General features: G+C 42.2%; 1 protein-coding gene across 1 annotated transcript in view; it reads right to left on the bottom strand.

The window, feature by feature from the left end:
* The window catches only part of LOC140233225 (lysosomal phospholipase A and acyltransferase-like), a 25,199-nt gene extending 11,536 nt beyond the window's left edge, over positions 1-13,663 (bottom strand). The window contains exon 1 of the mRNA XM_072313339.1: positions 13,479-13,663. Within this exon, the coding sequence (XP_072169440.1) occupies positions 13,479-13,663 (185 nt within the window). The remainder of the gene's footprint in view (positions 1-13,478) is intronic.
* Between the last annotated feature and the right edge of the window lie 464 nt (positions 13,664-14,127).

The raw sequence follows: 14,127 nt of genomic DNA, 5'->3' as shown, positions 1-14,127 counted from the left end.
TGTCAGTAATTGCCAGCAGTTGTGCCCGGTGCGCCCAGGCCCTCTCCTTAATTTCCAAAGCGAAAAAATATAGCTAAAAATGGCAGTTTTGGGACTGTAAAATGTCAAAATTTTCAAGCTCGCTCGCTTCGTTATGCAATTCTCCTGATGTTGCTGTCAGTAACTGCCAGCAGTTGCGCCCGATGCGCCCTCTCCCCTTAATTTCCAAAGCGAAAAAATATACCTGAAAACGGCAGTTTTGGGAACATAAAATGTCAAAATTTTCAAGCTCGCTCGCATTTGACCGTTATATGCCATTCTCCTGATATTACTGCAAGTAATTGCCAGCAGTTGCACCCGGTGCGCCCCCCCCCGAATTTCCAAAGCGAAAAAATATAGCTACAAACGGCAGTTTTGGGACTGTAAAATGTCAAAAGCTCGCTCGCTTCGCTCGCTCGCATTTAATCGTTATGCCATTCTCGCGATGTTACTGCCAGCAACTGCCAGCAGTTGCGCCCGGTGCAACCCCCTTAATTTCCAAAGCAAATATATATATATGTAGATATATATATATATATATATATATATATATATATATATATATATATGTGTGTGTGTATATATATACATATATTATTATATATAGCTACAAACGGCAGTTTGGGGACTGTAAAATGTCAAAATTTTCAAGCGCGCTCGCTCCGCTCGCTCGCATTTAATTGTTACGTTATGCAATTCTGATGTTGCTGCCATGAGGTGCCCCCCCAATGTCTTGACCCACGGTACTCCACTGAGGAGGCCCTTACCGGCAGCACCTCGCAAGCAACTCCCGTGTATGCACGAAGGTACTTAGCAGCTGTAACGCAGGTACTTCGCAGTCCCCGTATATGCGTCAAGGTAATGACATTCTGTATGACTTCTGCCGTTCCTTCGGAGGGATTCTTTCACCGAGTTTTCAGCCCTCACTCGCCACCCACGAGCCTGACACACAAGTCACACGGAAGTAGAACGTAGGGCCCAAAGTAGCACGGGTCCAGCAGGTAAGACGCATGCGAAATTTGCCCAAATCCTTGTCCGCCTGCAAACATTATCCTGCGTGCTGGAAATCCCCACACGCAACAAGCCCGCCTAGCTTGCCAGGAAAGGTGTCTTATGACAGGGCCTTATAACCTCGGCTGCGGGCGAACGGGACTTGCGTGAGCAACTCCGGGTAACTACGGGTGAGTTACGTGCTAGTAATTGTCATGAGCGGGTCATCTGGGGGGACCTCCGGGTTGTAAAAATTGTTCTTCGCAAGTCGCACGCAAGGCTCGCCCGGAAAGGTACTCGCGTGTGACACGGCCTTTAGCTGTTCAAGGGAACCTCAAAGGTGCTTGGCATTTCACTGATCCAGATTTCAGTGACCCCACGAACTGTCTACATAACATTATGCATGCTGTCAAAATTCATGAACATAGTTGAATCGACCATTTTTAAAATATCCCAGATATCAACATGTCGGGGGGAATCAAAACTGATTTGATATCTTATAGGCCCTGACATACAGTCACACATTTCCGGGCAAGACTCGCGTGTGACTTGCGGGGAACAATTTTAAATTTGCTACCCGGAGGTCTCCGCAAATGTACATTACCTTGCACGTATCTCGCCGGTATGTTGCCCGGAGGCGCGCACGCAAATCTTATTCACCCGCAGCCAACTTTTCCTGTCACACCTTTTCGGGCAAGTACGCGGGATTTTCCAACATGAAGGACAATTGCTTCGCTGGCATTTTGCTCAAACAGTACATTGCTCCGCCGACATTCTTTGTTCCACTGACTTTGTTTTGCTCCGCGGACAGTCATTCTCTGTTTTAACAATAATTAGTGTAATAAGTGCTATCTGGGCGGTGATGTGGCTCAATTGGTCCTTCAATAAATTCAAAGGACCCGGGTTCTATTCCCAAGTCTCACACTGAGTAATGTTGTGTGTAAACATCCTGCTCTCTCTAGTAAAAGACAAAACACTTTGTCAGATAGGATATTTAAAATGGAGGTCCCGTGAGTGAGTTACCCACGACTCACGCACGTAAAAGACCCCTATACTTCGTTCATGACTAGCACTGAGCAGGGTGCTAACCCGGTGAAATGGTTTTAATGTGGGCCTACTGATACGAGAAAACGAAAAAGATGCCGACCCTTCGTGGTTTGCCCCAAGTTACCAGTAGTAGTCAGCAAAATGGTATCAACCAGGCTTACTGTGCCATATACGCTTGTATGAATCTAAGGTCACCTGGGATGTGGCATATAGAGCTCTGCTAGCAATAGTTGCTTTTGCTGCTTAAAGCTGAGCAAATTCCTGACTTCCAGATCATTTCTATTCAATGCATAACTGATTTCCTGCAGCATACAGTAAGTATAGGCACTTTAGTTAGATTTGCCAACATGTTCTTGAAAGAGTATAGACAATCATGATCAAATGCACAGTACTTTTTCTTTTTTTTTTCTTTTTTTTTAGCAGACATCGTCCTTTGTTCTCGGTATCCTTTTATTCCGACCAGAAAGCATGCATGCAGAGATACTATATCAGTATTCTCATGCAAAATTCAACTTTGTCCTACTGTATGTATCAATCTATCTCTATCTATTCACTTACTTACTTATTTCAGTATTCTTTATCAAGGGTGGCTCCATAAAGGGTTTATTCATTGTTTTCCTGGGGGCCCTAAAACAAAATGATCAATAAATGATATTCGAAATACATGTACATGTGTACATTAAAATAAAAAAAAAAAAATCAAGAAAGATTCATTGAGTAAGTGGCGAAGCCGCAAACGATGTATACGAATAATCTGACAATAACAGATAGTGTACTGGAGAACAAATTCCACATTTTTTTTTTTCTGAAAAGATAAATTCTGGATATAATGCCACCACTAGATTTCAATCACATACTTGTTATTTGGGAAGATAAGATTAAAAAAAATAAATAAAATGTTTCTCCTCCTGATCCAGTTTAAAAGAGAGAGGGAGAAAAAAAGACTGTTATGCTACATTAATTATTACAAACGTCTTCAAGCAAATAAGCAAGCAAGCAAACAAACAAACAAACAAACAAACAAACAAACGACGAGAAAGTTCAGCAAGAATGGAATGCCCACTAACCAACACGCCTGGGGAGAGGCCAGCCATTGACCATAGAGCTCTGTAAATGAAATAACAAACCCGATTTTCTACTTCCTATCATACTAGTATTTCAGAGTTGGGATTTTTTTAAAATTTAATTTCATAAAACAGAAACGTAAAAAGTTTCAATTTCACTGGCTTTTTTTTTCTCGTCCGCTTTGATATCACTATGAGTTGTCGATTAAGATATTCAGAATCTTTAGCAACGTCACACACTTCATCACAACTGTCAGAAAAAACAGACATAATATGATGATTATGAAGATGAATGCCACTATAGCTATAAGAGTGAACTAAGGAGGTGAGACGAAACTGATTTTGCTGTCTCGTGCTCAGATACTGTGACTGACGAATATTTGTACATCGTATAATTGACAAAAGTGGGTTGGGTGACAACTAAAGCATGAAACTGAATGAAAAAAATAGAATCACAATTAATATTGATAGACAAAAGACGAAACTGAAGAGAGCATGATTCGCACATTCCAGAGTGCCTGGGACGAAATTGAAAACACATTCTAACAATAATAAAAGTTAAACAATGACGAAAATGAGCCAAAAAATGTCGTCTGGCATGCGGTGTTCTAAAGTTTTGGTTCAAGGTTTACATGGCAGCGTTATCTCTGGACTGCATGCAGCTGTATTCCCTGTATACGTGTTGGTACTAAAACTGTCTATCTCCATTATACTGTGTATTACCAATATACACTTCCCACTTTCGATCCTCGATAGTTCAAAAGCTATACATCAGATAACACTGACACTGAGATAAGCAATAGCTAAATAGTGTACATGTCGGAAGGAATTAGTCATGGAAGCATGAATCAGTTTAATCGAAATTCAAGATTTATTTTCAAGTTAGGGTTCAAATTTTTTCTCTATTTTCAACCCTCTGCTATGTACAAAACTTTAACTTTGCACAGGGGTCAGTTGGTGTATATGCTGATGGGAGTGTGTGATTTACACCTAGACAATGATCAGGGTTTGAATGCTGTATCATTTATTCATGAGGAATGCCACTATCACCGCTTTTCTTTATTTATCCTCTGACATTAACTGTGTAAAGTCATTTAGATAGATTTTATGCTTATTCACATCCCAAATTTAGTGATATGTGAGATGAAATTTGAAAATAATTGTTATCTTGAATCATGTAAGCACACGGAAACATGGGAACGTGTGTTCACTTTTTTCACGTGCATGTATTTTACCCTTTACCATGAATTCAGACTACAGTGCCCAGGGCAATCCATAATGAAGGTACAGTTTCAGTAACGGTATAAGACATGAGACACAGTAATAATACTACTCAAACAAATACGTTTTTAACATGGATTTAAATTTGCTACTGAGTCTGTTTGTTTCAAACATTCAGGTAAACTGTTCCAGAGTTGAGGTGATGCTGACTGAAAAGCTCTAGAACCACTGGCGTAGCCAGGGGGGGGGGGGGGCGATGGGGGCGGTCGCCCCCCCCCCCTAAGATTTGGACCGAGGAGTTGGGAGGCGGAAAAAAAAATGCGTGTATACTGTATGCATGCACATGAAGCGGGTCTCCTTTGCAACCTTTCATCAAATAAGATATATTTTTTTTGAATATTTCACTCAAAGTGTGCACCAGATCGTTGAATTTCAATTCAAAATATGCAAAATCTCTCGTGCTTGGGAGGGGGATACCCCCTCCCAAACCCTCCCCCTCTTTGCCGCTTTCCCTAGCTAAGTACACTTTTTAGATTAAAAAAAATTCTGAATAATTCTGAGTGCACAAGACTTTTCACTAATATTCCGAAAACTGAAGGTTCCCTCATGTATAAGGGGAATTTCCCCTTTTAATCGACCCTTTCCTCCCTCAGCCCCCCCCCCCATCATTTTTTTTTTTGATTACCCAAATGTTGATTCCATCAAATATGCTTATTATGCGTATACGAGATATCTCAATTTCAGCCTTAAAAAGATACAAGCTCCATCGGAAGGGAAGAGTGGAGATAACACTCGCCAACGCCTTCTTCCTGTCCCCCCCCCCCCCCCGCCATGCAAAGAAGTAGACTGTGGCTATACCAAGATCGCTTTATTTCAATTCTAAAAACGCAAAAGCTCCGCGAGCGGGAGGGGGAATCCCCCTTCCCCTATGTTCTACCTCACTAGACTTTATACATACGCACAGATGGTGCACATTCGGAATAAGAGCTAAATTCCGTGATTTTAACACTTCGATGAAAAAGTGTTGCACCAAAAATTTGCACCAGATCGCTGAATTTCAGGTCTGAAAACGCAAAATCACCTTCGTGTGGGAGGGGATATGCCCCTATCTACACCCTCGTGTGCATGCTTTTTCTGTTTGATTGCTGAACAGACAGCGTTCATGATATTCAGTGTAAGAATTAATACAAGAAGACTAGTGTGTTTGAATTATACTGTTTTATAGGCAAATTGTTCAATAATAATCTACAATAAAATATACGGCAACCTTAAACAAGTGGGACTGTTTCAACTCGTTAAAACACGCAAAAACATGCATCAAATTGCACCATTTGCAACATCAAAATGCAAAAAGTTCTCACCGTAGGAGGGGGACACCCCCTCCCACACCCTCCCCTACCCCCTCGCTCGCTCCGCTCGCTCGGGTTCAGTCGAGTTCGTGATATACAGTGAAAAGAATTAATACAAGAAGTGTATCTAAATTATACCATTTTATAGGCAAATTGTTCAATAATAATCTACACTAAAATATACTGCTACCTTAAACAAGTGGGACTGTTTCACGTCGATAAAACGCGCAAAAACATGCATCAAATTGCACCATTTGCAAAATCAAAATGCAAAAAGTTCTTACCGTGGGAGGGGGGACACCCCCCTCCCACACCCTCCCCTACCCCCTCGCTCGCTCCGCTCGCTCGGGTTCAGTCGCGTTCATGATATTCAGTGAAAAGAATTAATACAAGAAGTGTATTGGAATTATACCATTTTATAGGCAAATTGTTCAATAATAATCTACACTAAAATATACTGCAATCTTAAACAAGTGGGACTATTTCACGTCGTTAAAACACGCAAATACATGCATCAAATTGCACCATTTGCAAAATCAAAATGTAAAAAGTTCTCACCGTGGGAGGGGGGTTCCCCTCTCACCCTCCCCTACCCCCTCGCTCGCTCCGCTCGCTCCGCTCGCTCGGGTTCAGTCGCGTTCATGATATTCAGTGAAAAGAATTAATACAAGAAGTGTATTTGAATTATACCATTTTATAGGCAAATTGTTCAATAATAATCTACACTAAAATATACTGCTACCTTAAACAAGAGGGACTGTTTCACGTCAATAAAATGCGCAAAAACATGCATCAAATTGCACCATTTGCAACATCAAAATGCAAAAAGTTCTTATCGTGGGAGGGGGGACACCCCCCTCCCACACCCTCCCCTCCCCCTCGCTCGCTCCGCTCGCTCGGGTTCAGTCGCGTTCATGATATAAAATATACTGCAATCTTAAACAAGTGGGACTGTTTCACGTCGTTAAAACATGCATCAAATTGCACCATTTGCAAAATCAAAATGTAAAAAGTTCTCACCGTGGGAGGGGGGAAACCCCCCTCCCACACCCTCCCCTACCCCCTCGCTCGCTCCGCTCGCTCGGGTTCAGTCGCGTTCATGATATTCAGTGAAAAGAATTAATACAAGAAGTGTATTGGAGTTATACCATTTTATAGGCAAATTGTTCAATGATAATCTACTCTAAAATATACTGCAATCTTAAACAAGTGGGACTGTTTCACGTCGTTAAAACACGCAAATACATGCATCAAATTGCACCATTTGCAAAATCAAAATGTAAAAAGTTCTCACCGTGGGAGGGGGGAAACCCTCCTCCCACACCCTCCCCTACCCCCTCGCTCCCTCCGCTCGCTCAGGTTCAGTCGCGTTCATGATATTCAGTGAAAAGAATATTTGAATTATACCATTTTATAGGCAAATTGTTCAATAATAATCTACACTAAAATATACAGCTATCTTAAACAAGTGGGACTGTTTCACGTCGATAAAACGCGCAAAAACATGCATCAAATTGCACCATTTGCAAAATCAAAATGCAAAAAGTTCTTATCGTGGGAGGGGGGACACCCCCCTCCCACACCCTCCCCTCCCCCCTCGCTCGCTCCGCTCGCTCGGGTTCAGTCGCGTTCATGATATTCAGTGAAAAGAATTAATACAAGAAGTGTATCTAAATTATACCCTTTTATAGGCAAATTGTTCAATAATAATCTACATCAAAATAAACTGCTACCATAAACAAGTGGGACTGTTTCACGTCGATAAAACGCGCAAAAACATGCATCAAATTGCACCATTTACAACATCCAAATGCAAAAAAGTTCTTACCGTGGGAGGGGGGACACCCCCTCCCACACCCTCCCCTACCCCCTCGCTCGCTCCGCTCGCTCGGGTTCAGTCGAGTTCGTGATATACAGTGAAAAGAATTAATACAAGAAGTGTATCTAAATTATACCATTTTATAGGCAAATTGTTCAATAATAATCTACACTAAAATATACTGCTACCTTAAACAAGTGGGACTGTTTCACGTCGATAAAACGCGCAAAAACATGCATCAAATTGCACCATTTGCAAAATCAAAATGCAAAAAGTTCTTACCGTGGGAGGGGGGACACCCCCCTCCCACACCCTCCCCTACCCCCTCGCTCGCTCCGCTCGCTCGGGTTCAGTCGCGTTCATGATATTCAGTGAAAAGAATTAATACAAGAAGTGTATTGGAATTATACCATTTTATAGGCAAATTGTTCAATAATAATCTACACTAAAATATACTGCAATCTTAAACAAGTGGGACTATTTCACGTCGTTAAAACACGCAAATACATGCATCAAATTGCACCATTTGCAAAATCAAAATGTAAAAAGTTCTCACCGTGGGAGGGGGGTTCCCCTCTCACCCTCCCCTACCCCCTCGCTCGCTCCGCTCGCTCCGCTCGCTCGGGTTCAGTCGCGTTCATGATATTCAGTGAAAAGAATTAATACAAGAAGTGTATTTGAATTATACCATTTTATAGGCAAATTGTTCAATAATAATCTACACTAAAATATACTGCTACCTTAAACAAGAGGGACTGTTTCACGTCAATAAAATGCGCAAAAACATGCATCAAATTGCACCATTTGCAACATCAAAATGCAAAAAGTTCTTATCGTGGGAGGGGGGACACCCCCCTCCCACACCCTCCCCTCCCCCTCGCTCGCTCCGCTCGCTCGGGTTCAGTCGCGTTCATGATATAAAATATACTGCAATCTTAAACAAGTGGGACTGTTTCACGTCGTTAAAACATGCATCAAATTGCACCATTTGCAAAATCAAAATGTAAAAAGTTCTCACCGTGGGAGGGGGGAAACCCCCCTCCCACACCCTCCCCTACCCCCTCGCTCGCTCCGCTCGCTCGGGTTCAGTCGCGTTCATGATATTCAGTGAAAAGAATTAATACAAGAAGTGTATTGGAGTTATACCATTTTATAGGCAAATTGTTCAATGATAATCTACTCTAAAATATACTGCAATCTTAAACAAGTGGGACTGTTTCACGTCGTTAAAACACGCAAATACATACATCAAATTGCACCATTTGCAAAATCAAAATGTAAAAAGTTCTCACCGTGGGAGGGGGGAAACCCTCCTCCCACACCCTCCCCTACCCCCTCGCTCCCTCCGCTCGCTCAGGTTCAGTCGCGTTCATGATATTCAGTGAAAAGAATATTTGAATTATACCATTTTATAGGCAAATTGTTCAATAATAATCTACACTAAAATATACAGCTATCTTAAACAAGTGGGACTGTTTCACGTCGATAAAACGCGCAAAAACATGCATCAAATTGCACCATTTGCAAAATCAAAATGCAAAAAGTTCTTATCGTGGGAGGGGGGACACCCCCCTCCCACACCCTCCCCTCCCCCTCGCTCGCTCCGCTCGCTCGGGTTCAGTCGCGTTCATGATATTCAGTGAAAAGAATTAATACAAGAAGTGTATCTAAATTATACCCTTTTACAGGCAAATTGTTCAATAATAATCTACATCAAAATAAACTGCTACCATAAACAAGTGGGACTGTTTCACGTCGATAAAACGCGCAAAAACATGCATCAAATTGCACCATTTACAACATCCAAATGCAACAAAGTTCTTACCGTGGGAGGGGGGACACCCCCCTCCCACACCCTCCCCCCCCCCCCCTCGCTCGCTCCGCTCGCTCGGGCTCGGTCGCTTCGCTCCCTCGCAGACTAACCGCCCCCCCCCCTAAGATGAAATCCTGGCTACGCCGTTGTCTAGAACCATAAGATTGTGTATTGACAGGAGGAGGTATTAAAAGTGATTTGTTGTTAGACCGCAAGTTCCGGGAGGGTAGGTATTCAGTTATCAACTGTTGAAGATAAACCGGTGCAATGTTTCGCAAACATTTAAAAGTTAACAAAAGAATCTTGAAGTTAATTCGTTCGCGGATTCTTAACATATGCAGTTCTCTCAGTAGTGGGGTAATCGACTCACGTGAACGACGTTTAGCGATAAGCCTGGCAACTGAATTTTGAACTCTCTGCAGTTTGTTGATTTGCGCATCAGGCAGACCATACAAGAGACTGTTGCAAAAGTCAGTGCGAGACATAACTAGTGCCTGAGCGAGTCTCTGGGTTGTCTTTTTCGTCAGAAATTGGCGGATGCTGCCAATTTTGTGTAGGGCAAATGAGGCTGATCTGCACACATTGTTCACATGAGTCTTCAAAGACAGATTGTGATCAAATAATATTAAATTATGACACCCAAGTTCCTTGCATCTGTGCAGCATTGTATAGTAGTATCATCTAACGAAATCGTACTAATTGGGCTTGAAATCCTGTGGCTGCTTGTGAAATGTATACATTCTGTTTTGCTTTCATTTAGCTTCAAACCATTCTGTATTGACCAACTCTTAATGTCCGAGACACATGCACTGAGTCTTTGTATAGCAGTAGACTGATGCAATATGCTGCTTCTTGAAGACAAGGTAAATTTGAGTATTGTCTGCATAGGTCATACACCTTATGCCATGGTGCTTGATGACATCCTCTAATGGAGATGAGAAGAGTGTAAAGGCCAGTGGGCCAATCACAGACCCTTGGGGAACTCCGAAGTTAGAGGAGGTGACTTGTGACTCAGAACCACCAACGATTATACTGATCCAGGAGTCGGGACACAACCTACTTAATTTGCTCTTCAAGATTCATCGTCACCTCAAACTTCAGACTCAGGCGCCAATCACGTCTATGACATAGTATGTGATATAGGCTAATTATAATGTCTCTGTTTTTGTATGTTAGTTGTTGGTTGTTTTTTTTTTTTCATAATGGCTTTGTCTTTGATTTTAGGGTTTGGGTCTTCTTTCAGAGGGGAAGGGGGCGGGTAATGAAATACATTTTGTTTCATCAAGACTATTAAATCGATATAAATAGGCCCTACGGGGCAGGGGCGTTGACCTCGCTATACGGCTGTTGCTACTATAAGCTGATTGATTGATATTATGGCATGATAATGCGCGAGGTCATTGTAAGGTATTATTCCGGGTATACAGTATTTGTAAAATAAATAATTTCTGCATCTGAAGACTTTGTTTTCATCGTATAATGCTATGATACTGCCATACAAAATGTATTGTAATATTGTCTAGGCGTATTGCGCTATAGACTGTTAAAGTTGCAAATGAAACCAGGGAGGTGCTTCTTCCACCTCCCTGATGAAACTACTTCGCACATGCACTGGTTCAGCCTTTTGAGTGATGCCGCAAATCCCTTGAGAGTGTCTGATAAAAATGCTTTGGTATCTGCACGGCAGTGTTTAGTGTGTAAATATACCGCATCAACCAACTCCTAACGTCCAATCGTTTCAAACAACGCAATGCACACTTGTCCAACAAGAAACTGTCGAAGTTCACTTTTAACAAACACCAAACTGACTTTAGCACATAACCCATGTCCTGATCTTGGCACCATTTTTTAGTGTCGGCGGTGATTCCCCCCTCCCCCCCCCCCCCAAAAAAAAAAAAAAAAAAAAAACCCCACCGCATTGTCTTTAGTCCTTTGGACGTTTCTCAAAGCCATTGTCCAGTACAGTGGTAGCTTGCTCAATATAATTTAAGTGTTTCCTATGTGGCTACATTCAGTAAATTAAATTAAATCAAATCAAATCAAATTCTATTGGTCAGGAGTATTATCTCTATATATAGGTATCGCTGAAATACGATCAATAATTGCTATACACGCTTTCCGATTTGAAATGTGTAAGCATATAGATGTATAGGGCTACACAACTACAATATGATTTGATATAATTATTGTACTTATATTATGAAACATTTTCTCTCTTTACGTAGCTGCATCGACGAATGTGGGTTAAATCATGTCAGCAATGGCAAATTCTGTCCGACAGTTCTTCAGCCGCCCCAAGACCGCGGTGTGTGCTGCACGACAACAAATTTCGCTGCTCGTCACTTTGCTCGTCATCCTTTTTGGTAACGGGTCTTGGATCAGCGTAGGGGGTTTGGTGGAAATACCAATAATTCTGATCGCCGAGGGGATATCAGAACAGTACAAAGTAAATTCATATTTGAGCTGCATAACACAATTCGCCTTCATTGGCCAACTAATATTCATCATTTTCAACCGATTTGCTCCGAAAAGTCTGCGCAGACCTGAAATTCCAGCGATCTATCTATAATCGACAGTCATCGCGACTACCGGAAACCTCCTGTTAGCATTCCTCTGGAATCGCTACACGGTCTGGCATGTCGACGGCAAGCTCCATAACACTCCTTTTCTCATTCTGTTCATTTGCATTTCGATGGTCTCCATATTGTCCAAATCAACGTTTCCTGGTTTCATGTCTTTGCTGAAACCTTCCTATTTTAACTGGTTTTGGATCGGTCAGGGCCTGGGCGCATTGTCACTTTCATTCATAGCAATCATACAGCTAGTGTTACGAGAAGACTCGTGCGTGCAAAATGGCAGCTTTCTAAACAGCAAGTGGGCTGGAAACGCCTTGTAGATACATAACTGTAGGCCTACATCCTGGATGAAACGTGGTCCTCTAGTCGAGTTTGGTCCGCGCCAATTATTCTTAGCCCTCTCCGCAATAATGTTGATTTGCCTCATTTCTTTTATTTGCCTCGACATACTGCCGTGCGCGAGGCGCGAGCACGTCTCAAGCAGTAATGGTTGGCCGCGGATGCACGATCCTTGCGGAGGTCTGTGTCATCGTGCTCGTCCCGGTGATGACGTAGACCTGGAACCTTTGACACAGCAAAGTAACCTTTGACACAGCTTGTACGCAATTATGCTCGCAAAGTTCTTCGTTTTACACGGTATCATGGCACCCATAAAGAGCTTTTCGGCGAGCGCTTATGGACAGATTGTATTCCAGTACGTGGTCATCGCCGTTGGCATCTCCAAGATGGTAGGTTACTTCCTCTTCCTTCTGAAACCAATTCGCAGTTTCGTCCTGGTTGTTCTATAACTTTCCTGCTCGGAGCCCTCTGCGCAACTTATGGCATGACAGTAGCTGTGATGAGTCCACACCCTCCCCTGCAAGGGCTTCTCATCGGCAAGATTCTCATTGCAAGTGTCGGTTCATAGATGATGTACGACAACCCTCGATCGCTTCAATTGATATTCTAACCATTTTATTCTACACATTTTATTCTAACCATTATCTAACCATCTTATTTGGGATTGAACATTCTAACCACTTTATGAGGGGTAGAACAGTAGATTTTCCATCTCGCCCCGAATAATTATCAGTGTTGCTTAAGAGTGTCGACAGCATATACATAACACAAAGGAGGGGGGGGGGTATTTATAGTAATAGCGTTGCCGATAGACAGCCAGAATATATACAAATCGCTCCTCGGATCTGTCTATAGGACTTTGTTATCCGGGCAAATTTTCTGCTGAATAACGGCACCGAGAACTAGACGGATTGCTACACTATAACAACACTAATGCTACAAGAATTATCTTTGACATTATAATGATAATAAGGTCTAATTTATCCAGGATAGCCTCTTCATTGTTGCCGTTGCTTTACCAGAGGGCAGCCATTATCATTACCCGATACGAGCGTTGGCTCGTACCCATTTATACACCTGGGTTGAGAGGGATAGGGATGGTGGGTAAAAACATCTTGTCCAAGGACGTAAGTACTGGGCGGGAATCGAAGTCGGGTCCTGCGATCGGGTAGTCGGGAGTATAATCCACTATGCGACAACGTCCACACATTAAGGGGTTAATCTTTCCTCATTCACGTTTACAGGTCTCCTGCTGGACGGGTCAGGGACTCCTTTTTTACTACTGCAAAGCAGCCATTGCCTGGATCTTTCGTCACGGAAAGAACAGCAGAAAGCATCTCATATGGAGCGGAGTCTTCGGCCAGATCGGGGTGGTCGTAGGAACGCTGGCAATGTTTCCCCTCATCAATGTCTTTGAGTTCTTCCATGCCTACCAAAGAGACATTAAATTTCAATATTTCTTCACACTATGCAAGATTCGTTGTTCTATCCTTGTTGGTCTTTTGCATATATTTTTTTCTTTTCACGAAAAAGGGTCTTCCATTATATCCTGCATGAAAAAACAAAACATCACAAAATAGTTCACTGCGATTTAATTCACTGATTTTTAATCAATAATGATATAATTACGTATAATAGTCAACTTTCTTGGTCTCCTTTCGCACTACCGATAGACGCAGGACGCAAGGAGGAGTGACTCGAATTCAGGACTTCAGACGTAAGAATCTGAAGTTTTAACCACATACACCATTATACACGGGACTCCGACAAACAATTTTACATAATGGTGTTGCTGGAAGTCGCGGCTTATCTAAACAGACTTCCAGCTATCTCATAAGATGTACATAGAGACATTGAGTATCACTTCTTTCAGTCTTTATTTTGTTGCGAC

This window comes from Diadema setosum, chromosome 9, assembly GCF_964275005.1.
Source record: "Diadema setosum chromosome 9, eeDiaSeto1, whole genome shotgun sequence".
Lineage (NCBI taxonomy): Eukaryota > Metazoa > Echinodermata > Echinoidea > Diadematoida > Diadematidae > Diadema > Diadema setosum.
Note: the sequence above shows the minus strand (reverse complement) of the source record. Positions and strands in the feature narration are given on the sequence as shown.